General features: G+C 50.8%; 1 protein-coding gene and 1 long non-coding RNA gene across 5 annotated transcripts; one reads left to right on the plus strand and one right to left on the minus strand.

Moving 5' to 3' along the window:
- The first annotated feature begins 201 nt into the window (after positions 1 to 201).
- On the plus strand, positions 202 to 18443 carry LOC122380050 (phosphatidylinositol-binding clathrin assembly protein LAP-like). Of its 4 annotated transcripts, none has more exons than XM_043362829.1 (16): positions 202 to 440; positions 2930 to 3071; positions 3509 to 3651; positions 4369 to 4438; positions 7084 to 7186; positions 9484 to 9692; positions 10261 to 10367; positions 11024 to 11148; positions 12252 to 12384; positions 12749 to 12940; positions 13513 to 13624; positions 13964 to 14056; positions 15694 to 15983; positions 16304 to 16378; positions 16837 to 16936; positions 17307 to 18443. In XM_043362829.1, the coding sequence occupies exons 2-15, from the start codon at positions 2933 to 2935 to the stop codon at positions 16894 to 16896; spliced, it is 1851 nt and encodes a 616-aa protein (XP_043218764.1). In that variant the 5' UTR covers positions 202 to 440; positions 2930 to 2932; the 3' UTR covers positions 16897 to 16936; positions 17307 to 18443. The 4 variants fall into 4 exon arrangements, with proteins under 4 accessions (XP_043218764.1, XP_043218755.1, XP_043218772.1 ...); XM_043362820.1 differs by having other exon boundaries at positions 207 to 440; positions 12252 to 12399; XM_043362837.1 differs by having other exon boundaries at positions 217 to 440; positions 12309 to 12399.
- Positions 18444 to 18635: 192 nt separating this feature from the next.
- On the minus strand, positions 18636 to 20857 carry LOC122380067. Its single transcript, XR_006256276.1, has 4 exons — positions 20714 to 20857; positions 19379 to 19479; positions 19066 to 19134; positions 18636 to 18883 (listed from the first exon to the last, which is right to left on the minus strand). It is a non-coding gene; the product is annotated as an uncharacterized LOC122380067 (long non-coding RNA).
- Between the last annotated feature and the right edge of the window lie 3030 nt (positions 20858 to 23887).

Genomic DNA, 23887 nt, shown 5'->3' on the forward strand with positions numbered 1-23887 from the left:
TATTGACGTTGTTTAGGGGCGAAGAGCGGGACGGAGTAGATGAAGTCCTTGGAAACTGGTAGATATTAGCCGGTAGATAGCTAGCCGAGCGTTTACTAATGTAATCAGCTGATCGGTAGTATCTAGCTGAAGCGGTGTCGATTCTACCGTGAACGGTACGATCTGTGGCGTTAATGGCGCAGACGTCGCCTTTGTCGCATAATGCATTTTTCTTGCGGTCTTTGCACACTTGGATGGTGACGTTGCGGTTGCTGGGTGAAGTGCGGGGTGGAATAATTAATTGTTTTTCCCCCAAATGACACTGAGAGACTCTACAGCTGATTGCCTTGAAGTCTAGTGGAAATTAGCGAGAAGTTTCAACTTTTTTACTGCTTGCTTTATACATGTAAGCGGCTGGATAATTTCAAGAATTTCTGAGCGCAAGTCACCAAACAACTAAGGTGAGTGGGTAGGTACTTTTTAGTGGGGATATTGCAGTTTTATCTTATTTTATTTTGCTAGATTGAAGAGCTAACAAAAAAAATAAGGCTGCTCTGACCACAAGGGTTCACTGGCATCTCGGCATATGATGACATGAATCGCAATGTGTGCAGTGCATTTGTGTGGTTGTTGGGTGTACTGTGCAATGGGCTGCAATTATGTGTTAAATGTTTTGTGCTGTTCTTTATTTTGTTTGACTTAATCCAAACCCATCCAATTGTAATGGCTAGGTATGGTGGAATAAGAAAGTTTGGCAGATGTCAGAAAGTTAAAAATAAGTTCTTTGTTTTAATATTTTATGCATAATATTAAGTTTTTAAGGAAGTTGCTTTACCATACCTTGACTTGCTGTTTTGATAAATAAGTTAAATGCAAATTATATTTGAATTTTTATTACATTTGAAAATTGACATTGAAAGTTACTGCCTTTCCAGTCCCCTCCAGTCCCACGTAAAAATCCTGAACATGGTTTGTCCCAATGATGTGCCTATAAATTACAAGTAGGCCTTCAGGTGCTGCTTGGACCTTCTTGACTGAATGGATAAAAAGTGGACTGAGTCAGATTTCCAATCAATAGCAGAATGTTAAGTTACTACTTGGCTTCTATGTAATTCTAAGATGTGCTGAGTGTGAATTTTGGAACAGTGTTTGTCACTTATTTGCTGTCCTGTTAAAAGACATTTTGATAATTGTATTGGGCTAAAGATGGTTGTGCACAATGGGTAAGAAAGGTATAATGTTCTTTATTCACAAAATAATGACTGGCTAATTCTTTTGCTTCATGAATCATATCCTTCTTTAATTTTACTAGATTGGGATTTCTTCTGATCAACTTTATAGTGTTGGTTGCATTTGTGTATCATATGGTGCATTGGAGTTTGTGTAGCTTAAAATGTTGCTACAAAGGTAGCCCTGATGAAAGATTTTTGATAGAATTCCTGCTCGCTCACCACTGTAGATCACAATAAACTCCCCTTGCCCCCTTATGGAGACATTTATTTCTCATGATTCAATTAAGCATTTAGTGTTTGTATAACTTTTAGGTCGCAGCTCTGGTTTTTTTCTATCTCTTAACAACTTTCAAATGAATTCTTTCTATTTGCAATGCTAGACAATGTACAGTGTGCATCTTAGTTTGACATCAGATACTCATTCAAAGCAACTAGATCATTGGAGTCCAAGTTGAGATTTTATGGTATATGTAAATAGATCAATAACCCCTCTACTAACATATTTTTAAGTATTTTTAGAAGTGACACTGCATTTTTTATTTTTGCTCTGATAGCTTTGTAATTGCCTTGCCAATCCATCCTATTCCTATACATGAAATCAACCCTGAATCACAAGTGCATGCATAAGGGGGCAGGGGCTCTCTATTCATTGTTTCTATTCCACTTCTTGTGACATGCTTGGCTGCTCAGCTTATATATTGTGCATGTATTTTGAAGGAAAATGTGACATGTGTAATTGAACGTTCACCTACTGTACATCTGATTGTGTTTCAGACTACTGAAAATGTCCTCTTAACATTTAGTTATGTAGGTATGACAAGACTCATATCAAACAGGTAGCTAGGTAGTAGGTACACACCTTGGGTGGAGGTCATATATGTATACAGTTGTGTTAGAAGAGTGACACATGATATTTGCTCAGTTCTGTAACTGCAGGACTTGTTAAGGGTCAGTAAGCCCAATGCTAGAAACTAAATGCTCAGGATTATATCCGATGTCGGTTCGGCTCGGGTTGCCGCCGCCCCGCCCTGCCCCACCCCGCTCCGAGCTAGCCGAGTCGAAAGTCGTGTCATTGATCAGTGTGATGCAGTCCAATCCCTCCCCTGCCTACTCCCTCCCCTCCCGAGACACCCTCACCCCCACCCCTCCCCACTCAGGCGTGACTCACAGTCGCTCCATAAACGCTCCACTGCCCGGCGGACCGGGCGGCAGCCGCTCACAATTTGCACACTTATGAGTGGACGTTCTGACACAGATAATGCAAACTATGTGCACATGTGATGGCCAAAGCTCCACTGGAAGGGAATGGGCGGTTTGCTACCGTTGGTGGGCAAATTGTGAGCTATGTTCGGGCTTGATTGCCATTATCGCCGTTGTACGGTGAATATACATAGGCTGTAGTAGTTGGTTCTTTGTTTCCTCCCAAAAGTTGTAATATCGTTGTATGAAGCGGAAGCTGATGATTTTCATGTAAACAGAAACGATTGTATGCGGTGTCATGTTGTTAGACTCATTGCATGCCGTCTCCACGTGTGCCGTGATATGCCATGCCATGTACCTCACGTTCGACATCCGATAACCTCCGGCCGGCGCTCGGTGACCTCACGACTGCCACTTGGCGACCCGTGTCCCACCGACCGCTCTCGCCCCTCTCCCCTCCAGGGCGGAGGGCCGTGACCCCCGCTGACCGGTCCCCCCCCCCGCCCTCCCCCCTTCAGGTGATGTCCGCGGCGCAGGGACAGACGATTGCCGACCGGCTCAATGCTGCCCGACACAGCCTCGCCGGCCAGGGGCTGGCCAAGGCCGTCTGCAAGGCTACCACAGAGGAGCTGCTCGGACCCAAAAAGAAACACCTCGACTGTGAGTAGATTCGGAGTCGGCGCTGCAATCCGCCGGCCGAGCTGTCGTGAAGAAGCGCCGCCGTCCGGAGGCTAATCATTCATACGCCGGCCGACGGCCTGCTTCCGGCCGAGTGGGATTAGTTTAACATCATAGCACCAGTCTGCAGAGCAGTTTATGAGAGATTTACTCAGTTTTGTTAATCGTTTAGCTGATGCCTTTGATGCTATTTTCGGAGATGAGTTGAGCGCATGGCCATTACTTTTATGATCATCTTGCTTGATGCCGCTGGCTTTGTGCTGAATGGGCTGAACTCCCCAGTATTGGTGCTCTGTAACTGTGGGCTGGTATTAATCCAGTGTAGCCGGTAGCCTGTCGAGTTTGGAATCCATCCCCTTCAGGGACCCACCCACGATCACCGTTCCCCAGTCCAGTGACACGTTCCCCCTCTGTTTCAGATCTCCTGCACTGCACCAACGAGCCGAACGTCTCCATACCGCAGATGGCCAACCTGCTGATCGAGCGCACGCAAAACTCCTCCTGGGTGGTGGTGTTCAAGTCGCTCATCACCGTTCACCACCTCATGTGCTACGGAAACGAGGTGGGTACGACGCCGGCTGAGCCGCCAGCCGAGCCGCCCGCCAAGCTGCTAGCCGTGCAGGTGTTCGCTGAACACTGCTACATTTCGATCCGTGACGGAAATGGTTGCGTTCTGCTGTTTCATGTCAGACTTTGGGGTGTTAAAAGAGGATTCAATCATTGCTTATGTTTGCTGTCATGGGTGTCATGGGTGTGCGGACTAGCCCGTCGTTTGCTCGATCTGTGTGTCGGTCTCATGCAATTATTATTTCAATGCCGAAGGAGTAGCTCGTGTTATCTTATCAGTTCGTTGTTAAAAGATAAGCTGTCAATATCCTGGCGCAAATGCCGATTAGTTCGGGAAATGAGCCGGATGATAGTGCATTGCTGTTACAGCTCTCAGACACGTGGTGGTAGCCGGGTGCCCCTCTCGCTCCGACACCCGAGTGCATGGTGAAATGTCTGTTGTTTAATGGGTCGTGTTTAGGCATCTGGATCTGATGGACCGCCTGGACAGCTCTTTGTCGGAGTTATATGCCGGAATGTAATATATTCGTCAGCGGCAATTTCCACAACGGCGGAGTCATAAACTGGGATGTAATATGTCCTGGACGTGTTAGCAGCAACTCCGGGTTTACAAAGGTTTACAAACTACGCGGGTGTTGTGAACAAGAATGCCGTGTCTCACGGATATGTGTCGAATTCAGTGTTCTAAACTCGTGCTGTTTCTGTTCCACAGAGGTTTACTCAGTACTTGGCATCCAGCAACTGTAACTTCCAACTCGGCTCTTTCCTGGACAAAACTGGTGGTGAGTAAACAACGTCTATCTTACATAGTTGACACTGTAAAAGTAGCGAGTTATGCCGCGAGTCGCTGGTTATAGGGTTTCGCTGGGTGGATCAAATTAAATAGATGACTAACTAAGGTGCACATTAATTAGTATCCAATAGCTCAAACCTAGACTCACCGTTCACTTAACCAACACGGCTTTCTAACGCAACTGTTATTTTTGGCTACAGCTGCTTTTGCTGAGCTCAGGTTTCGGTTTCTTGTGGCGGGGATTCTGGCTTTGTTTGAGTTGCCTGGCTTCACTCGGTTGATGTGGCGCTCTGCTGCGCGCTGCGATAACCAGTGAACTGATCAAAAACCGCTTCTGTCCGCACACAATCTCAGACGCCAGCCAAAGTAAGAGCCTCTCGCTACCTTCCGTCTGTCAGCGGAGCTGAGCGCCATTCTCAGACGCAGCTACCAGCATGTGCTTGTCAGCCCCAGCTCCTCTCTTTCAGTCTTTCTTTTTGCACATAACGCACGGATATTCGCGCAGAGAAATGAGCATGAGCAATCGAGGAAAGCGATGGCAGTGGCGCGAACGTGTCGTGACTGCGAGGTCTTTCGAGCCGTGGAATTAGTTGCAACAACATCATTTCACGTATGTGAAGTACTCGTCGAGTGTTAGTCGAGCTCTGTTTATTGCTCGTGTTGGTATTTGTCTCAGTTGTTTTTGTCGTTAGTGTGGTGTTAATACCTGGCAATTTCCGTCTAGACGCTATTGTCAACTACAGGTTACGATTTTTAGTACGTGAAGCTAGTTGCCTCGTTGAAATGATATCCACACATATTACTTTGCATGCCTTGTGTTTTTCCATGCATCGCACTGACTCACTTATCATTGATCACATCACACTTGATCCACTGACGTTCACTTGCTATTGAATGAGGTTTGACTCATTTAACTTTGAAATGCCTGTCTGACCCTTGTCTAGTAAGACATTCCCTAAAAATAACGATCCTTATGCCGTCTGGCTCACACCCACAACAACTTCTTGTTCGTAGCTCACCCCTCCCTTCCTCACCCCCCCCCCCCCCTCCCCCGAGTCAGTGGGGAGGGAAGGCGTCCCCGCCCCCACCTGAGCCTCGCCTGACTTCCCGTTCGCGGCCCTCCCCTCCCGTCCCTGTCAGTGGGGAGGAAAGTTGGGTGCCGTCCGTCCTCCGTGGCCAGTTTACCCGGTCCGGACGGCCTACCGCGGCCGCCGTGTGCATATTCGCGGCTCGAAATGTCCGGTGTCGGTGTTATCGATACCGGCCTGGTGACCGACAGGGGGAGGGAGGGAGGGGAGGGGAGGGGTGGCTCGGGCTCGGTCGGGACTGGGAGGCCGGTGGCAGAGCGACGGGTGCTCTCAGTCTCAGCACTTGGGTCACGGAAGGAGACGTGGCCTTGGCCGGCACTGGGAAGAAAGTCGATGAGGCTGGATTTAGCCCTCTTGACGAGCACCTTACTGGTGCGGAATTAAAATGATGGCCACCCGAACTCACAGTGCATTTGGTTTATAGCTGTTTGAAGGCTTGGACACAGTCGCTATTTTTTTTTTTTTTATAAATTTTGTCCGAGCCCTTGATGGGAAGGATTCACAAGGACAGAGCCACCGCTAAGCGAAGCTTGTTGCGATGACCCTGCCCTCTACCCTCCGATCGCGCAATTCAGATTCTATGGCAGAATTTAGAGTCCAAAGTTTAACGTGCGCACAAAGCCGCGCACGGCCGGTCCCCTCGCTGACTTCGCCTGGCTACGGCCTGCCACCAACCGCAACCATACCTGTCAGGAGGCCCATAAATGTCGAGCGCCCGTCGCGCTTCGAACCCGGACTGTTATAACCGGGAACGCGTGCTCTCACCACACGGAGTCCAACGCTCTAACCAACTGAGCTACGGGACCGGCTCAGTTGTGTCCTATGCATTGCATTGTGTCCTAGGATTATTAGGCGTTAATTGTAGTCATCGTCGCTAAAACTCTGCCAAAAACATGTTTTCTGCTTCACGCACACTTGCGGCGATTTATTTTGTACAGGATATTTCCGTAATGACAGAGCACCTTTGTATTACACCGTATTTGTGAGCATGAGTATTGCCCCATATTTGTGACCCAAACTCCCTTGTCGTCTGTACGGTAGCGTATTCTCGTTGCAGCTACTCGTCATTATTGTCTGTAACCCTCAATGGGGCCCCTGAAACTGGTCTCCGGCCAGTCCCAACCCGTCTCCTACTGTCCACGGAACCATTCGGCCCAGGGTGTACTGACCGGACCGGACCGGAAAATAATGTTGTTTGTATGCGTGCCTGGCGGCGCTGAGTCGCTGAGATGTGGGTGGGTGGACCCTCCCCTCCCCCCCCCCCGCCTCCCTTCCCGGCCAGCGGGGGCTCATCAGGGATCGATACCCACCACAGACGGTCTCGGAGCGCGACAATGGAGCTTCCAGCTGGCTTCCATTTCGGTCACTTCCAACTCCGATGGACCGGCCTGACGTTGGACCGGACCTGACCGGACCACGACTGAACTGAAAAGTTAATACACTCGATGCCGAGACGTGTCCAATGTGCCTGTTACGTGTCTTCCTCTTCTGTCTTATTGAGCGACCATCCCTTCCCGATGGTCACTCTCCCCAACCCTGCCCCCAGGCTATGACATGTCCACCTACATTAGGCGATACGCCAAGTACCTGAACGAGAAGGCCATGAGCTATCGCGCTGTCGCCTTCGACTTCTGCAAAGTCAAACGCGGGTAAGTCATTGGGCGCTGCGTGGCGCGGTCGCTGACTACGCTGGATTGTCGTTTCCTGTACCGTGATATGCAGTTTTTATGGTGGATGTCTTTTCCGTCTGGCCGTTCAAGTTTTGTCGCCGGGAACTGAGTCAGCTGTGTGAAGTAGAACTTCGATTGATGGTTCCACAGAAGGAAAACTGGTCAGTGTTTGAATGGGCTCCGCTGCTGGTGGGGGCGGACTGTGCCGTTTCGCTGAAATGGCTGCATTGTGTATGTGCGTCATCACCGGGCCAGTGATGTTTGTGTTGGCTGTACACTGGGCACGTTACCCTCATTTTTTTCAACTAGGATTCCTTTTCTACTCCGCCTCACGTTTAAAAGCATATGGAGGCAAAGTTATCATGCATATTTTCACGGTCTTACGAGTTACAACGTAGCCTATGGTTGTTTCTCATGACAAGTTGATAAATCCGGCATCGGTGATCTAGATTCCCTAACATTTACTTTAAAGTGCAGCCCAACTGTCAACAAAAGCTCCGTGGCTGTGATGCCGCAGTCCGGCCGTGCCGCGCCGGCCGGTCACTGTCAGGGGATGTGTCCGGTCCTCTCCCGTGCAGGATGGCTCAATGGTCGTCGTGTCTGGCGGTGCCGGTCGTTACTGTTCAGCCGGGGCCGGCCGGCGCACGGGCCCGCTCTCCTCTCCCCGCCCGGGCCGCGGCGTGTCCGGTCGCGTTACGGCGTCGAGCGGGGGGCGGCACTGGCCGCGGCCGGCAGCCGGTGTCCAGCCGGCGCCGCCAGACAGACGGACAGCCGCCGCAACAGGCCGTGGCGCAGCGGCCGCCCGGCTGGACCCGATTAAAGGGACGGCCGGACGGCTGCACCGCCGTGTCGCCGTCACCCTGGACTCTGCACGCTGGGACGGACCCGGGAGAGTTCTGGAGTGCCGGCTCGTCGAACTCTGGTCCCCGACAAGGCCGTTCGACAAACTCAGTCCCCGTGTGCGGGTCCGTGAACTCGGCCAGTCGGCTGGTCCGTCGGACTGTGCCGGCGCATTCTGTTCAGAGCCGTCGCTGTCGACCGATGTATGACGCGCAGCTGGCAGCTGATTGCGCAACACCCGCCGACGGCCCCGGCGTCGGCGCGGCTTGGGCCGACCATAAGCCCAGTCGGGCCGGCGCTCCGTGTCGCCCCGACATCGCGAGCGGCCGGTAAATGCCTGACCGGTCCAGTCCGGCCCGACAAGGTCGAGCGGGTAACGGTGGCCGCTGTCACCGGCACGGGCGCCGTATCGTAACCACAACAATGCAGGCACCGGCTGCGTTTGAGTGTAGTAAGGCGCCGCTGAGGAATCGGAACGCAATTGTAACACGTTTGTTGCGACAAATTTCCTCATTTTCGGCATTGTGATGGTGTGTTGAATGGCGGCCTTGATTCATTGCACTACGTATTGTGCGAGCCACAGAGTGTGGAAATGAAAGTAAGATCTAACGCGATACATAATTTTAGGAAGCCTGCTTAGGTGTGCTCAATGCTCAACATACATATTTTTAGAAGCGAACATATTGAACAGGTATGCAAGTTGTGCCTGATTCGGGTAACAGCCTCTAAACACGAGAACATTCAAATTTATCCTCAGAATGTTTTCATGCGTTTTCTTTAGACTCTTCCTTTAGATCATTTCATTGGTCGCACTGCTGAGAGTGATGCGATGACACCTGCCAGAATGTTATACCTGCGAGCGCCAGCTACTGGGTACCGTGGTGTCAATCCCAGGTTGACATGCGGCCCAGTTTCACGGTCAGGCCCGGGCCAACCGCTCGGCCCGTGGGTGCCCCAGTCCGCTCCTCGCTCACTGCCGTGACCAGTTACGTCATACGTGGCCGGCGAACCGTTCGCTCCCTTTGCGAAATCAACTGCCGTCACGGTGAAGCCTCTGCGCCTGAGTGAAACATGACCTTTCCATTTCTGTTGCCAGTTGCCACGCACTGAAGCGACTAAAAATTGTGACAAAAAGCTGTCTGCTGATTGAGTTTTTATTCTATGGATTGATTGATTTCTCGTTCACAGAATAAAAACGTATGATAATTAGCTGGCATCCATATATGGCAAGTCACTATTTCTTATCGCTTTTATAAGCTATTTTCCGTAGCATGCAATTAATTTTACGAACCGTCTGACGGCTGTGAAAACTGAGGGATCCATGAAAGTGCGCTTCTTTCACACGGATCTCTCAAGCCCGTCTTTCTAAGGCGCATCGATACCGGCCAAATACGACACACGGCTCACTGAGCAGCGCGTTTCCCTGTGTCCCGCAGAAAGGAGGAGGGTACTCTGCGCAGCATGGCGGCGGAGAAGCTGCTCAAGACGCTGCCCGTGCTGCAGAACCAGATCGACGCGCTGCTGGAGTTCGACTGCTCGCCCAACGAGCTGACCAACGGCGTCATGAACACGGCCTTCATGTTCCTGTTCCGCGACCTGATCCGGCTTTTCGCCTGCTACAACGACGGCATCATCAACCTGCTCGGTAGGGTCCGGGCCGGCGGTGGGACTGTAGGAGAGCAGTGATTGGGAGGGAGAGAGAGCTTAACGGTGTGAAATTAGAGATGAGATTGGGGTGGACAGTACGGGAGGATATGTAGTTTGAACGGATGAAGAGAGCGAGTTTGTGCAGGTGGGAGGGTAGTAACTTTTGGACGGAGATAACGTTACTTTGACTCTGTGTAGATGAGAATGATGCACACTTACGGATTGCATCTTTTAGACCAAATCGGGTTGCACTCGTTGATTTTGGTCTAAGGGCATGGCACTACGTGCCATATCTCAGGAGCCGCCGGTATCGAGCGGTGGTAGGCGAACGGCCGCCCATGAATATCATCCCAGCCGCCGCCGACGCGCTTTAGCACGTCCGTCTTTTATGCGATCCGTTCAGCTTGTTGGCTGGAGATCGGCGCCCAATTTCTTCGCCAAAGTGTGTTCCCGTAAAAGGCAAGAAGGGGACGTGGATCACCTGGGTTATTGATTAGAAGTGAATCATATCATCAAACTGTGGTCAAACGACTTTTTTTCTGATTTTTACACGCACTTTTTTGCAGAGAAATATTTCGAGATGAACAAGAAGCAATGTCGGGAAGGTCTGGACCTGTATAAGAAGTTTTTGATTCGGATGGACAAGGTGGCCGAGTTCCTGAAGGTGGCGGAGGTGAGTCCAACGTCCCCGGCCGGCCACTGCCGGCGTGTTCAACACCTACCTGTCACTCTCCTGGTATTTGGTCAGACTCAACTCCTCCCTTGTCATTATCTATTAAAACCGCTTTAACTCGTTATCACGACGTCTCAGTAGTCCACCTCATCCTTTCCTTACAAATATGTGATTTTGCACATCCTGTGCGTTTCTGTATGGTGGTGCCGGCGTCGCTGATGCCCTGGTCGGTTCCATCTACCGTCCTCCGCTCCGTCGGTGTCCGCTCGGCTGCGCCGCGTCCCTCTGGCCCTTTCGTCCGTCTGGGACCGTCCGAACCGCCCTCACGCACTGGTCAGTCGGGGACTAAGGTCTGCGGCCGCATCCTGGCGCCCTACGCAAAGTCCTACGCAAAGTCGGGGTGGCTGTGGCCGGAGGAGTGAAAATGTTGCAAAAGTACCAGGCATATTTACATCTTGCGGCATATAATTCCAATCTGTTCATATCGTTTCGTTTTCATACCAACAGCATACGAGTTACTTCATCGTTACATATATCGGTGGCAATCAGCTCATTCTTTGTCGATTCCAATGAACTTTCACTGCTATAACAGAACTCTTGATTTTATCGATGCGATCTTGTGACGGTCGTGATTGTATTATCTTGTTTCCCGGCAGCGTATCGGTGTCGATAAGGGTGAGATTCCTGACCTGGCCAAGGCGCCGAGCAGCCTTCTGGACGCGCTGGAGCAGCACCTAGGTCACCTGGAGGGCAAGAAGGCGGGCACTGCCAACACCAGCAGGTCAGCGTCCCGTCTGGCGTGACCTCTGACCTGTGTCTGACCTCCGGTCGGGTCACCGACGCCCACTTGACCTAAATCTCTCGCTCAGGGGTTTCTTCTTTATCGCACTATTTCCACCACGACTTGGTATTTTTGTTTAGCATTGCAGTAAACTGGTGGTTATTGGTTTGGTTTGAAGGTAGCCCGATAGTCCAGTGTGCAGATTGATATATTTTTAGCTCGAAATCGCTTACTTTTGAGCGCCAACTCGGAATAATAATTGCCAGCTGTCTAGTAGGATAAGTACTTCGAGGTTCCGAGGAACTTTTCACGTTCAATGCTCGTTAACGTCAGTTGATCTTGCGATTGCTCGGAATTCTCCGAAAGCATCACCTGATAATGCCTCCGTTGAGCGGAGAGACTGCCCACTAGTTCCTTCAGAAGGGCAGACAGGTTTTGTTCCATATGTATTGCTCCTGTGACCGCACATTTCAAAGGCGCCTTGCATGCGCTTCAAGTAACGTCTGTTTTGTTATTGGTTTACGTTTAGATTTTCTTTTTGTTTGGAGCACGATTTTTGTTTTTGATGCGTCGTTCGTCTTGGTGTCTCGGTTCCGGCAATATCAACTAGCATTAATTGGCGTTACTCGTTAGTGTTTTTGTGTACGCTCTCAGGCGGTAGTGTTGGCTAGCCATTTTTTGCAACTCACTACCTTATTTGTTCGTATTTTGTTATTTAGTGTCATGGAATAACATGGTAGTGACTTGGTGTTCCTTGCATAATATGTAGATAGCTAGCCGTGTGCCATTTATGGAATCAGCCAGCCTTCACAGCGGTATTACAGCGGTATCAGTTGGATAACGTTGTTTTTTGTCCTTACCGCCATGTGTTGTATCCTCGATAACGACCACCCGTTCCGTTCGGTACGCCCAGGGACTGCTGGCTGGTTCCGCGTCTCCGTCCGGGGCCGCTAGTGTTTCCTCAGTGTCACCCCCTCCCCTCCCCGGCACGCCCCGTCTGCCTGCTCACCCCTGGCCGGCGCTCACCCCCCCCCCCCCCCTGCATGACTGACCGGTGTGTGTGCGCGTGTGCTGCATGCCCCCCGGCGCCGGTGCGGTCACAGGATCAACATTTCGTCGGCGGTGACGGCGCTGACGTCGACCAGCTCTGCGTTCGACAGCTCTGCCACCGGCGTCGACGAGGCGATACGCTGGCAGGCGCTGGCAGATGAGGAGGCTGCCCTCGAGCACCTCAAGGTGGGACACCAAACCGTAAGAACGGGACGGGGCGGCGCCGCCGCAGAGGCGAGAGTTTACCTACATTAGGCAGGCGGGCAGAGGAGGTTGGGTGGAAATGTCGCTTTGATTGCTCATAATTGCGGTTGTATGGTGGTCAGTGATTTACGTGTAGCGTTTGTCCTCGCTGTTTGTGCCTTTTAGAGCGTGTCTTTTCTAGCGTTGGCCATCCATCGATCGTGCCATTTGTGAGATTTATGAGCCTGTCCATCAGTACCGCTATCTCAGTGTGCAGTGCTGCCAGTCTGTCGTTGATCACTCGCCCACTGCGCGCCGCTGATTGCCACTAACCGCCCTCCTCCACCCCCGTTCGCCACCGGTGCAGGAGGAGCATCAGAAGACCAACCCGTTCCTGAGCTCGCCGGTGTCGGAGGCGGCTCCGGCGGCCACCAGCGCCGCCGCGGCCACCACGGCCGCTCCGGCCGCCAGCTCGACCAACGGCAGTTCCAGCCAGGCGGCCTCCATCATCGACCTCTTCGGCAGCTCGGCGGCCCCGGCGCCGGCCGCCCCCGCCGCGGTAAGACACCCTTCCCCGCCCCCGCGGTAAGACGCCCTTCCCCGGCCCCTAGCACTGAGACAGTCCGTCCCCGTCCCCAGCAGTGAGACAGCCCGCCCCGGCGTCGGCCGCCGCCCCCGCGGTGAGACAGTGCTATCAGCTATCCCTCGTCCCCACAGGGAGACATTCCTCACAGCCCGCCCCGGTTCCTGCAGTGAGACAGTCCGCCCCGTCTCCAGCCCCGGCGCCGCCGCCGCCCCCGCGGTGAGAGAGGCGCACAGCCCGCCCCCGCCGGAGACCCGTGGGCGGCCACAGGGCCGGCCGGAAACCTAATCCTGTCCCTGACCCACGCTGGCCAGCTCCAGGAATGCTTAATTGAGTAGTCGATTTCGGCATTGCCCGGATTTACATAATGCCCTTAGCATGTGTTGCATAAATGCCAATTGAATTGTGTGCAAAATCGCACACGTTTTTACCTTTAAATCACAACATATCTGACGAACATGCCTGTCACATTGTCCGGCTCCGCATGCGAGTTCCTGCCCACTGCACACTGGCGCAACTGACGCTCCTCGTGTCTCGTGTCTCGACAGCCGTCCAAGGCGTCTGATGACCTACTCCAGCTGACCGGCAACCCGTTCGCCGACATCATGGCAGCCTCGCAGCCGACCGGGCCGCCGCCGCCGCCGCTAGCCGCTATGAACGGTAATGGAGGGCGCGGGGTGGCGATAGCGAGCGAGAGGGAATATGGCATGATATGTGTACCGGGATATTTTGGAGTATGCTGGTAGTAGTTGTTTGCTGAAGGCTGCTCACTGATTGCCAAAGTTTTTCTTTGACTCAAAAACTACTTTGAACCTCAACCTCAAAAACTCCTTTGAGGTTGGGCATGGCTCGTTGTTTGGAATACTTCCATGTAATACCAATTATTGCGGATTGATATAAGCGTGCTTCGTTACACCTACCACTGCGATACGCAATGGTCAATGACTCGATGCTGTTTGACGTAGGTAGGTTACGCCGCCCGAATGTTCTTTGTTCTAGGTGCCGGTGCTAACAGCTTCAACCTGTTTGACTCGGCACCGAGCGCCGGGTTCGCCAACTTCGACATGATCCAGCCGTCGCAGGGATACAGAGGTACGAGCGAAACATACACGTCAGGACCGTAAGTTATCAGTTAAGAAATCGCGATGTCAAGCTGGATCCTGCTCATGAAAGTAGTGTCGGAGATGATATTTTAGCGAAGTTGTAGAGTTAGACGTGGATGCTAAGTGACCTCCTCGAGCATCCCTCATCTGATAACTCCGCAGATGCTGTCTTATCCGTGATCGAGACTCATGTAAGTGGATAAAATATGCATCTAAACTGACAGCTGATGCTTTTTTGTCGCTTGGCCTTATATTTTACATACCTCCTCAGTTATCAATGGATTGCCGCTGACTTACTATGTAGTCAGTAATCAGATAAGAGTATTTTCAATCGTACCTGATGGTGGAGGTAAGCATCACTTCCATTTTTATTATGGAAAAAGCAGCTCAGCTTTTTGTACATACATTCGGGTTGAGGATGCCGATTGAAGACCATTGCCGTTGCATAAACATTTACCTTGAGTAAATGTCAGAATGGCACGTTGATGCCAAGCATTCTGAAGCGTCGCAATATGTCCTTTGGCCATGCGAGATTCCCACTGAGGTGCAAATGCATCAGAAAATTGTTTGTGCGGATTCATATTGCAGCAATATGAGCATGTGTTAAATGCATACGAAGTACGAATTCATTGATCAGTTTGTGAAATAAGAACTGAATTAGCTTTCTATGTGTATTTCGTATTTCATTGAGTAGCGTTTATGCAGATAGGTGGCTGATGAAGTAATACACAAGCAGCTTTAGCGCGCCCTGCTTTAATTATGATCCTGACACGCGGGTCGGCTAGCCGTTCGGCACTATTTCTCTGAGTATTTAGTGTTTGGGTGCGCTGTGTTTTTGGGTCTGAGCGGCGATGTTTTTGGGCGCGCCAGTTCCTGCGGTTGGGTAGCGCTAGTCCTGGGGTCCCCTCGCACACCGCGCCGTCGGGTCGCTCCGCTGAGCGGTGGTGGTGTCGTTACACGCAGCTGAGGAAGGTCAGCCGGCGGCCGGCGCCGAGCCCCCGGCCGCTGCCGCCGCCGCCGCCCCGACCCCGCCGCCGGCTGGCGAGACGAGCACAGGTAACGGACGCTGCACTCGGCCCGCCGCCCGCCCGGTCCTTCTGCATGCGGCGAGGGCGAGGCCGTGGCGCGTCTCTCGGTGTTGTGATGTGTTCGAAGGCGATCGAGGGAGAAGTTCGTCGGCACTGGTGTTGGTAGGAATGGCGACTGAAGACTGCATGATGGTGTTGAAACGTCAGTGATGCACGACTATTCCTCCACAGGTGAAGGAGTGTGAGCGACTGCGGCGAAAACACCATCGTCGGTGACGTGGAATGCGATTGATCGTAGTTATTAGTCGTGGTCGTTTTAGTTCCGTTGCATTTGGAAACATGTATCGGTTTATTTTCGTGACATTTGGAAACGTCTCTTGGTTTATTTCCGTGACATATGGAAGAATATTATGTGTCTGTCAGTTCTTTGGAGGTTTGTGTCTGTGCGTTGTAATGAATTACCGACGTATGTGTGTACTGTGTAGAGCTACTTGATGGTGTGCCCCAGACTGCCAGCTGTATTTGCAGCTCGTCTTCAATGACCGTGAGACCCACCCTTCGTCCGCCCCTCTGACACCCCGCCTCTCCACCCACCCAGGTCCGAGCGTGTTCGGCGACGTGCTGCAGCCGACGGGCCGCGCGCCGGCGCCGGCCATGGGCGCTCCGCAGGCGCAGCGGCCGCAGCCGCAGCCGAAACTCATCAGCAGCGACCTGGACATGAGTCTGCAGAGTCTGGTGCAGAACCTGGGTATCTCGGGCGGCGGCGGCGCCCACACAGCGCAGAAGCAGAGCTGGGGCTCGCCTTCCAAGAACACAACCAGGACCGGCGGACAGAACTGGACCGTGCCGGCCGCCTCCGGGCTGACCGGAGCGCCGCCGCGCCCCATGGTACGACGCCAGAGGGCGGACGAGTGCACTGTCTGGGATAGCATGGGCAGGATGCTGGGAATTGGTGCTGATGCAATATAAGAGCATAAACTATTGCAGCGAAACTCTTGATAGGTAGGAACACTGTCACCTGACTGTTGCATTATGCAGCTTTCCCAAACAGTCAGCAGTCCAGGGTTTCGCAGAGGATGCCTTTTTTGTTCCACGGGCACCCCTCTATCACCCTGGAGCGGCTGGAGCGGCTATGCCACCACAGCAGTGGCTGTCCCCTACCTCACCCTGTAACAGTGTGTGACCTATCGTATGTCCATGCTCCGCAGGGTCCCGGCGCCATGCCGCCGCAGCAGGGTCAGACTCCGTTCGGCATGTACGGCGCCCCGCAGCCGGCGCCCGTGGTAAGTGTCGGCGGATGGAAGAGGCGGTGGTGGGCCCATTTCTAATGGCAGAACAGTTTTGGGGTGGTGGCTGTACCAGAGCGTTCAGCTCTTAAACGGTACAAATAACCAGCGTGATTATTATCAGTAATTGGACACTTGGGCTTGGTTTATGAGTGTGGGCGAGAAATTGAACTTCAAGTGAGTAGCAGAGACACTATTGCCAAGTCCCCCCGAAGTACATCAGTCAGTGTTGCTAGCTGCACGAGCTCATCATCATCATCATCATCATCATCATCATCATCATCATCATCATCATCATCATCATCATCATCATCATCATCATCATCATCATCATCATCATCATCATCATCATCATCATCAGTTTATGATGATGTGATATGAGCTGCTGTGATATGAGCCGCATCTACAGTTCGTCCGCTCTCCCCGTCATGCAGTGACACGTCCTCCTTTTTCAGGGTGTGCCGGCCGCCAACCCGCAGGCGGCCGGCGCCTTCGATCCGTTCGGGCATTTGTAAGCGGGTAGCCCGCAGAGGTAGATGAAGCAGAACGGCGAAGGTCAGTACTCGCGGGGCCACCGCTAAATGTGTGTGCTTGGGACGCGGAGATTGTCACATTCTGGTATTGGGGGACGCGTATTCAGCTATTGCAACTAATGATTCACGCTTTCGTCACTCGTGAAGTATTTTTTTTTTAATTTTTGCTGTATTTTTTAAATGTTTGAAAAGGATTATCTCTGTCGAGGTTGGCTAAATTTTTCGAAGAGAGTAATCGAGGAATTCGTGGACCTTATCATCAATGTACTCTGTCTCGCATGTGTTTCAGTCATTATACGCGTCCTACCCTAACCCTCGTTGTCGTTACCAGCACTCCCCTCTCCGCCCTTGCGCGGGTCCCGCTGACCGTCGGCCGCCCGTGTGTCCGGCAGGGACAGGACGAGGCGCGGCCGTCGCCGCCGCCGCCGCCGTCTAGGTTGTTGTGCGCGTGTTGTCGGGCCGGCGCCGCCTCTCAGTGTTGTCTGTCAGCCGTGTGTGTGCCCCGGTAGCTGCCCCGGCGGGTGCAGAGGCGCCGTCTGCGCCGTCCCCGTAGTGTGACGGCCGCCGAGCGGTGCAGTGGCGGCGGTCGGCGGCTCCCGCGGCCCGGCCGGTGGTGCCAGTCGAGAATAGCGCGTTGTGGAGGGCCTGTCGGCGGGGCCGGCCGGGCGGGCCGGTCCGCCGGGCTCCGGTCGGCTGCAGAGAGTGAATGTACCGTGTCCGGTGTAGCCGCCCCCCGGCGGCCCGGCCCGCCCCGACCGGCCCACCCTCGCCCGCCGGCCAAACGCCAGAGGCGCCAACAATGACGAACAACTGCCACCAAACCAGCAGCTGCGAACAGCCAGTGCATGCCCCTAGAGTTGTTATACTAAAGTAATCTAAAATTGGCCGAGGCCCCAGTCCGCAATACTACGGAATATAATACGTGTTGTTGTGCATTTCAGCCGTATCTAGTGTGTACTCTGTGAGCCGCTGGGCATGTTTTGTCGTTGGTATGGTCTCTGGTCGAGTGGCCCCAACATTCCAGAGCTGCGCGCCGCCGCGCTACAGCATGTTTTTTCGGCCGGACGCGCGCGCGCTCCGTCTCGACTCGCCGATACACCGAGCTCTACTTAGGACGAACCGACTAGCTCTTCCCTGCCCTGACCGCGGCGCTGGTGATATAGGGGGCGCGCGCGGGTGTGTAGGCGGCAGTGGCCGGCCGCGCCCCAGATCTGAGGTGTCTAGGCGGCGGCGGAGCGCTCGGCCCGAGGCAGATGCATTATATACATACATTATTTCTGATCGTGGTAGTAGCGTTGTCGAGTATGGTTGTTACGTCAATGGACCCACACAGCAAGCCGTCGTTTATTTCCCTTCGGAGCCCTGTTTGTTACAGCAATCTGCATGAAAACGTCGTGCGTTAGTCGCGGTTGAATTAATCAATTGGTATGGCCATATGAAGTTACTATCATTCTGTCCGATTCATTGCATAAGAAGTGGTGTTTTAGCACACGCATAGAGTCAATAAACTGCTATTCGCTGTATCAGCATTGCTTGTTTCTTCGATCGAGCGGAAGGAAAACTGACGGATTGCTAATGGATATTTTCTGGGCGATTTTTGTGTCTTTATCGCATTTATTGTGTAACTAACGAACGGTTGACCTTGTCTCATTAGATAAAGGGCATGAGTAGTCTCGCTACACTAATGCAGCGATCGGGTATGCATGCTGAAAGCAACTTACTCGATTTCTACATCATGTATTGTACACCGACAAGTATACCGAATCAGACGACGCTTAGTCCATGACTCGGTCATATGTAAAAATCCAGTCAGCGATACGAGAAAAGACATCGGAAACTATGGGGGTATCGGGGACGGGGCGGCGCGGCCCTATAACCGCTGCTGTTCCCGCTTCAACCGGGAGCTGTAGGCCTGCGATACCGTGTTCCACGCGTCGATGTAGCGATCCATGCACATGGCGACGCATTTCTGCGGAGAGGGACAAAGAACGCCATACGAGTCACACTGCAGTGTACGGGGCAGGCAACGGAGAACGAGCTGAAGCTATTTCCATGAAAGGCGAAAGTGATAATGATAGAAAGCATGTGGGTGAAGGGTATCGTTGCAAGTGACCTCAAAGTGTTGCCAGCATTTCATGGCATTCAACTCACCTGTTCAGAGCTATCAAGTGCAGCACCAGGCTTGAATATACACTTCGCAAAGCATTTCTCTGTCATTTTCTGAAACAGACATTGTTTTATGGTTTGTGCAATATTATAAATACGAGTCGGTTGAAAATTAAGATACAATGCTGAACGAACGTGAGTGCTTCAATCACGATCCAATAAAAACATTATTATTCAACAAATACACTAAATGTTTGATAATTCTAACTAGAATGGCATCACCTAGGCAATTACTGAATCTATTGTGAATCCAACATGAAATGATAATGATAAATAATGAAATGAAATGATAACTTACAGTTAGAAGCTCCTGGGCATTTGCAACAGCAATCTGCTGTTTTACTTGCTCCATTATTTCATCTCGCTGAGCCCCAGTGATTCTGCTGCCACCATCCATGACTAGAATGTCAAATAGCTCCTGTCATTTGTGAATCCAGTGAAGGTGTTTTGGGATGGCATGCTACAGGGGCTGAAGAGCAAAACCACAAAAAAATCCAAAAACTCCTCAGATATTGTTTCCTTTTGTCTCGCAGAGCAATTTGAAACATACTTATCTGTTAAATCCATTTTGTTTTCATTACATAGTGCAAACACAATTTAATCAAATCTGGAAGCTGAAGCAGGGGCATAGCCCGCATATGTGTAAAAGTCCCACGGATTGGCTGCTTGTCCCAATAAATATTAAATTAACAAGGATAAATAAACAATTGGATACATATTATAAACATTTTTCCTGGTTTAGTAATTGGGTTATTTAGGACCATGTAGGTACAGTCCACAGCAGAAGTAATGTGCGGTTTCAGTCATGGCCCATGGGTATGTTCTGCTTCTGAAACTTAGGAACGATTAACCAGAAGACTACAATGAAACTTTGAATGTAGCTTATATGTATCGTCACCCTTGCAGCTGCAACTTTAGCTATTGGCATCTTCTTTTCGATCACTCTGCATTAAACAATCGCCAGTCAAAGCCAACCGTTGAGATTGGTAAAACCCTACATTACTTTAGTGGTGGGCTGTACCTACATTCACCTCTATATTAGCATTTATCTGTAATTGAATGCGATATTTCAGACATTGAGCCTGTGTGCAAAATATTGTTGTTATGGCTCACTAATAACTCTGTCAAGCCAAGATTCTGCTTAAATATGAAGAGTAAAGCCAGGAACATGGAAGTGTAAGGCAAATCATGTTACATGACAATCAGTTCATTCACTAATCACTATTGTCATCAGTCAGTGACATGGGAAAATGGTAGGATTTAAAAGGATGTGTTTTTTTCTGTTAAAATGTGTAAAAATAAGGGTTATTATATGTCACAGGTTTCAGTTCTTCTTCGTCAGGAAATATCAATCCAAATGTGTTGGTCCCTATCGTATAATTATCAATTGAATGTTTTAACGGGTTCATTTTCACACAGGCAATCAAAGTGCAAATTACATATAATTGGATAATCTTTTAAACATCCTCTTCACCATTACTAGAAAACAATACCTTGGGCATACTATTCGGGCATTTTTGGTGACTGAAATTTAAAAGTTACTGTGCAATGATGAGGGTGAAAAAAGCAATGATCCCAAAAATAGGCACCTAGTCAGCAATATAAACTTGACAATGACATAAGATATACATACCTGATATTTCTATAGGTTCAGACCGAAGGAAAATAAAGCTAAATTTAGAAAAAGTGAAAAAGTCCTGGGGAAATTGAATCCTATCCTAAACAGATCAATGGACACTATCACGCGTGAAATGACTCAAGGATAATGTTCGTAACAAGGACCTTTCCTGTTAATCTGGCTATTGAGAGCAGGATCAGCAGACGCGGGCAGAATATTTGCAAAGCAATTGGTTCGTGTAGGAGCTTAGGATGAAATTCGCAAAACTAGAACACAATGGACTGCTTCAGGAATGTAGCAGTTGCGCTGTAAAAGACCTAAAATATGGAATGTAACGGAAGTTGGCACAGATTCAGCACAGATTCAGCACAGCACAGATTCGGTAGGGGGAAAAAAGGCCCCGGTAGAGGGAAACCTTTATGACCCGTTTTCCCCTAGAAATGACGTCACAAAGAGGTAAAAATGGGTATCAATCGAAAGCTCTCGTTTACCCAGACACAGTCCTGCAGGAAAATTCCACTTTTTCCCCATAGGAAAGTTTTTACGGAAAAATCAAAATTTCGGGTCAATGGGGGGTCCCCCCCGATTTCGTTCAAAATCGGCACACAGGTGCCCCACCACCAGCCGAGAAACTTCCCCCAAAACGGTCCCCGTTGCATTGACGTTTAAGGCCCTTAAAGCCCCGTAAACTCGTAAAAAATCCGTAAATTCGCCCTTGTACGGCCAAAAACGGGGCGCTAGGGTAAAAATGGGTATCAATCGAAAGCTCTCGTTTACCCAGACACAGTCCTGCAGGAAAATTCCACTTTTTCCCCATAGGAAAGTTTTTACGGGAAAATCAAAATTTTGGGTCAATGGGGGGTCCCCCCCGATTTCGTTCAAAATCGGCACACAGGTGCCCCACCACCAGCCGAGAAACTTTCCCCAAAACGGTCCCCGTTGCATTGACGTTTAAGGCCCGTAAAGCCCCCTAGACTCGTAAAATATCCGTAAATTCGCCCTTGTACGGCCAAAAACGGGGCGCTAGGGTAAAAATGGGTATCAATCGAAAGCTCTCGTTTACCCAGATACAGTCCTGCAGGAAAATTCCACTTTTTCCCCATAGGAAAGTTTTTACGGAAAAATCAAAATTTTGGGTCAATGGGGGGTCCCCCCCGATTTCGTTCAAAATCGGCACACAGGTGCCCCACCACCAGCCGAGAAACTTTCCCCAAAACGGTCCCCGTTGCATTGACGTTTAAGGCCCTTGAAGCCCCGTAAACTCGTAAAAAAAATCCGTAAATTCGCCCTTGTACGGCCAAAAACGGGGCGCTAGGGTAAAAATGGGTATCAATCGAAAGCTCTCGTTTACCCAGACACAGTCCTGCAGGAAAATTCCACTTTTTCCCCATAGGAAAGTTTTTACGGAAAAATCAAAATTTCGGGTCAATGGGGGGTCCCCCCCCGATTTCGTTCAAAATCGGCACACAGGTGCCCCACCACCAGCCGAGAAACTTTCCCCAAAACGGTCCCCGTTGCATTGACGTTTAAGGCCCTTAAAGCCCCGTAAACTCGTAAAAAATCCGTAAATTCGCCCTTGTACGGCCAAAAACGGGGCGCTAGGGTAAAAATGGGTATCAATCGAAAGCTCTCGTTTACCCAGACACAGTCCTGCAGGAAAATTCCACTTTTCCCCATAGGAAAGTTTTTACGGGAAAATCAAAATTTTGGGTCAATGGGGGGTCCCCCCCGATTTCGTTCAAAATCGGCACACAGGTGCCCCACCACCAGCCGAGAAACTTTCCCCAAAACGGTCCCCGTTGCATTGACGTTTAAGGCCCGTAAAGCCCCCTAGACTCGTAAAATATCCGTAAATTCGCCCTTGTACGGCCAAAAACGGGGCGCTAGGGTAAAAATGGGTATCAATCGAAAGCTCTCGTTTACCCAGATACAGTCCTGCAGGAAAATTCCACTTTTTCCCCATAGGAAAGTTTTTACGGAAAAATCAAAATTTTGGGTCAATGGGGGGTCCCCCCCGATTTCGTTCAAAATCGGCACACAGGTGCCCCACCACCAGCCGAGAAACTTTCCCCAAAACGGTCCCCGTTGCATTGACGTTTAAGGCCCTTAAAGCCCCGTAAACTCGTAAAAAATCCGTAAATTCGCCCTTGTACGGCCAAAAACGGGGCGCTAGGGTAAAAATGGGTATCAATCGAAAGGTCTCGTTTACCCAGACACAGTCCTGCAGGAAAATTCCACTTTTTCCCCATAGGAAAGTTTTTACGGGAAAATCAAAATTTTGGGTCAATAAGGGGTCCCCCCCGATTTCGTTCAAAATTGGCACACAGGTGCCCCACCACCAGCCGAGAAACTTTCCCCAAAACGGTCCCCGTTGCATTGACGTTTAAGGCCCGTAAAGCCCCCTAGACTCGTAAAATATCCGTAAATTCGCCCTTGTACGGCCAAAAACGGGGCGCTAGGGTAAAAATGGGTATCAATCGAAAGCTCTCGTTTACCCAGATACAGTCCTGCAGGAAAATTCCACTTTTTCCCCATAGGAAAGTTTTTACGGAAAAATCAAAATTTTGGGTCAATGGGGGGTCCCCCCCGATTTCGTTCAAAATCGGCACACAGGTGCCCCACCACCAGCCGAGAAACTTTCCCCAAAACGGTCCCCGTTGCATTGACGTTTAAGGCCCTTGAAGCCCCGTAAACTCGTAAAAAATCCGTAAATTCGCCCTTGTACGGCCAAAAACGGGGCGCTAGGGTAAAAATGGGTATCAATCGAAAGCTCTCGTTTACCCAGACACAGTCCTGCAGGAAAATTCCACTTTTTCCCCATAGGAAAGTTTTTACGGAAAAATCAAAATTTCGGGTCAATGGGGGGTCCCCCCCGATTTCGTTCAAAATCGGCACACAGGTGCCCCACCACCAGCCGAGAAACTTTCCCCAAAACGGTCCCCGTTGCATTGACGTTTAAGGCCCTTAAAGCCCCGTAAACTCGTAAAAAATCCGTAAATTCGCCCTTGTACGGCCAAAAACGGGGCGCTAGGGTAAAAATGGGTATCAATCGAAAGCTCTCGTTTACCCAGACACAGTCCTGCAGGAAAATTCCACTTTTTCCCCATAGGAAAGTTTTTACGGGAAAATCAAAATTTTGGGTCAATGGGGGGTCCCCCCCGATTTCGTTCAAAATCGGCACACAGGTGC

Source organism: Amphibalanus amphitrite, unplaced genomic scaffold (assembly GCF_019059575.1).
Source record: "Amphibalanus amphitrite isolate SeventyFive unplaced genomic scaffold, NRLGWU_Aamphi_draft 000009F_arrow, whole genome shotgun sequence".
Lineage (NCBI taxonomy): Eukaryota > Metazoa > Arthropoda > Thecostraca > Balanomorpha > Balanidae > Amphibalanus > Amphibalanus amphitrite.

What these genes read in the sequence shown, in the direction of transcription:
- LOC122380050 (XM_043362820.1), top strand. Translation starts at nt 2,933, where the DNA reads ATGTCCGCGGCGCAGGGACAGACGATTGCCGACCGGCTCAATGCTGCC. An exon ending in TTTCCTGGACAAAACTGGTG is followed by an intron (nt 4,439 to 7,083) that starts GTGAGTAAACAA and finishes CCCTGCCCCCAG; the next exon opens with GCTATGACATGTCCACCTAC. An exon ending in GCCGTCGCAGGGATACAGAG is followed by an intron (nt 14,057 to 15,693) that starts GTACGAGCGAAA and finishes CCACCCACCCAG; the next exon opens with GTCCGAGCGTGTTCGGCGAC.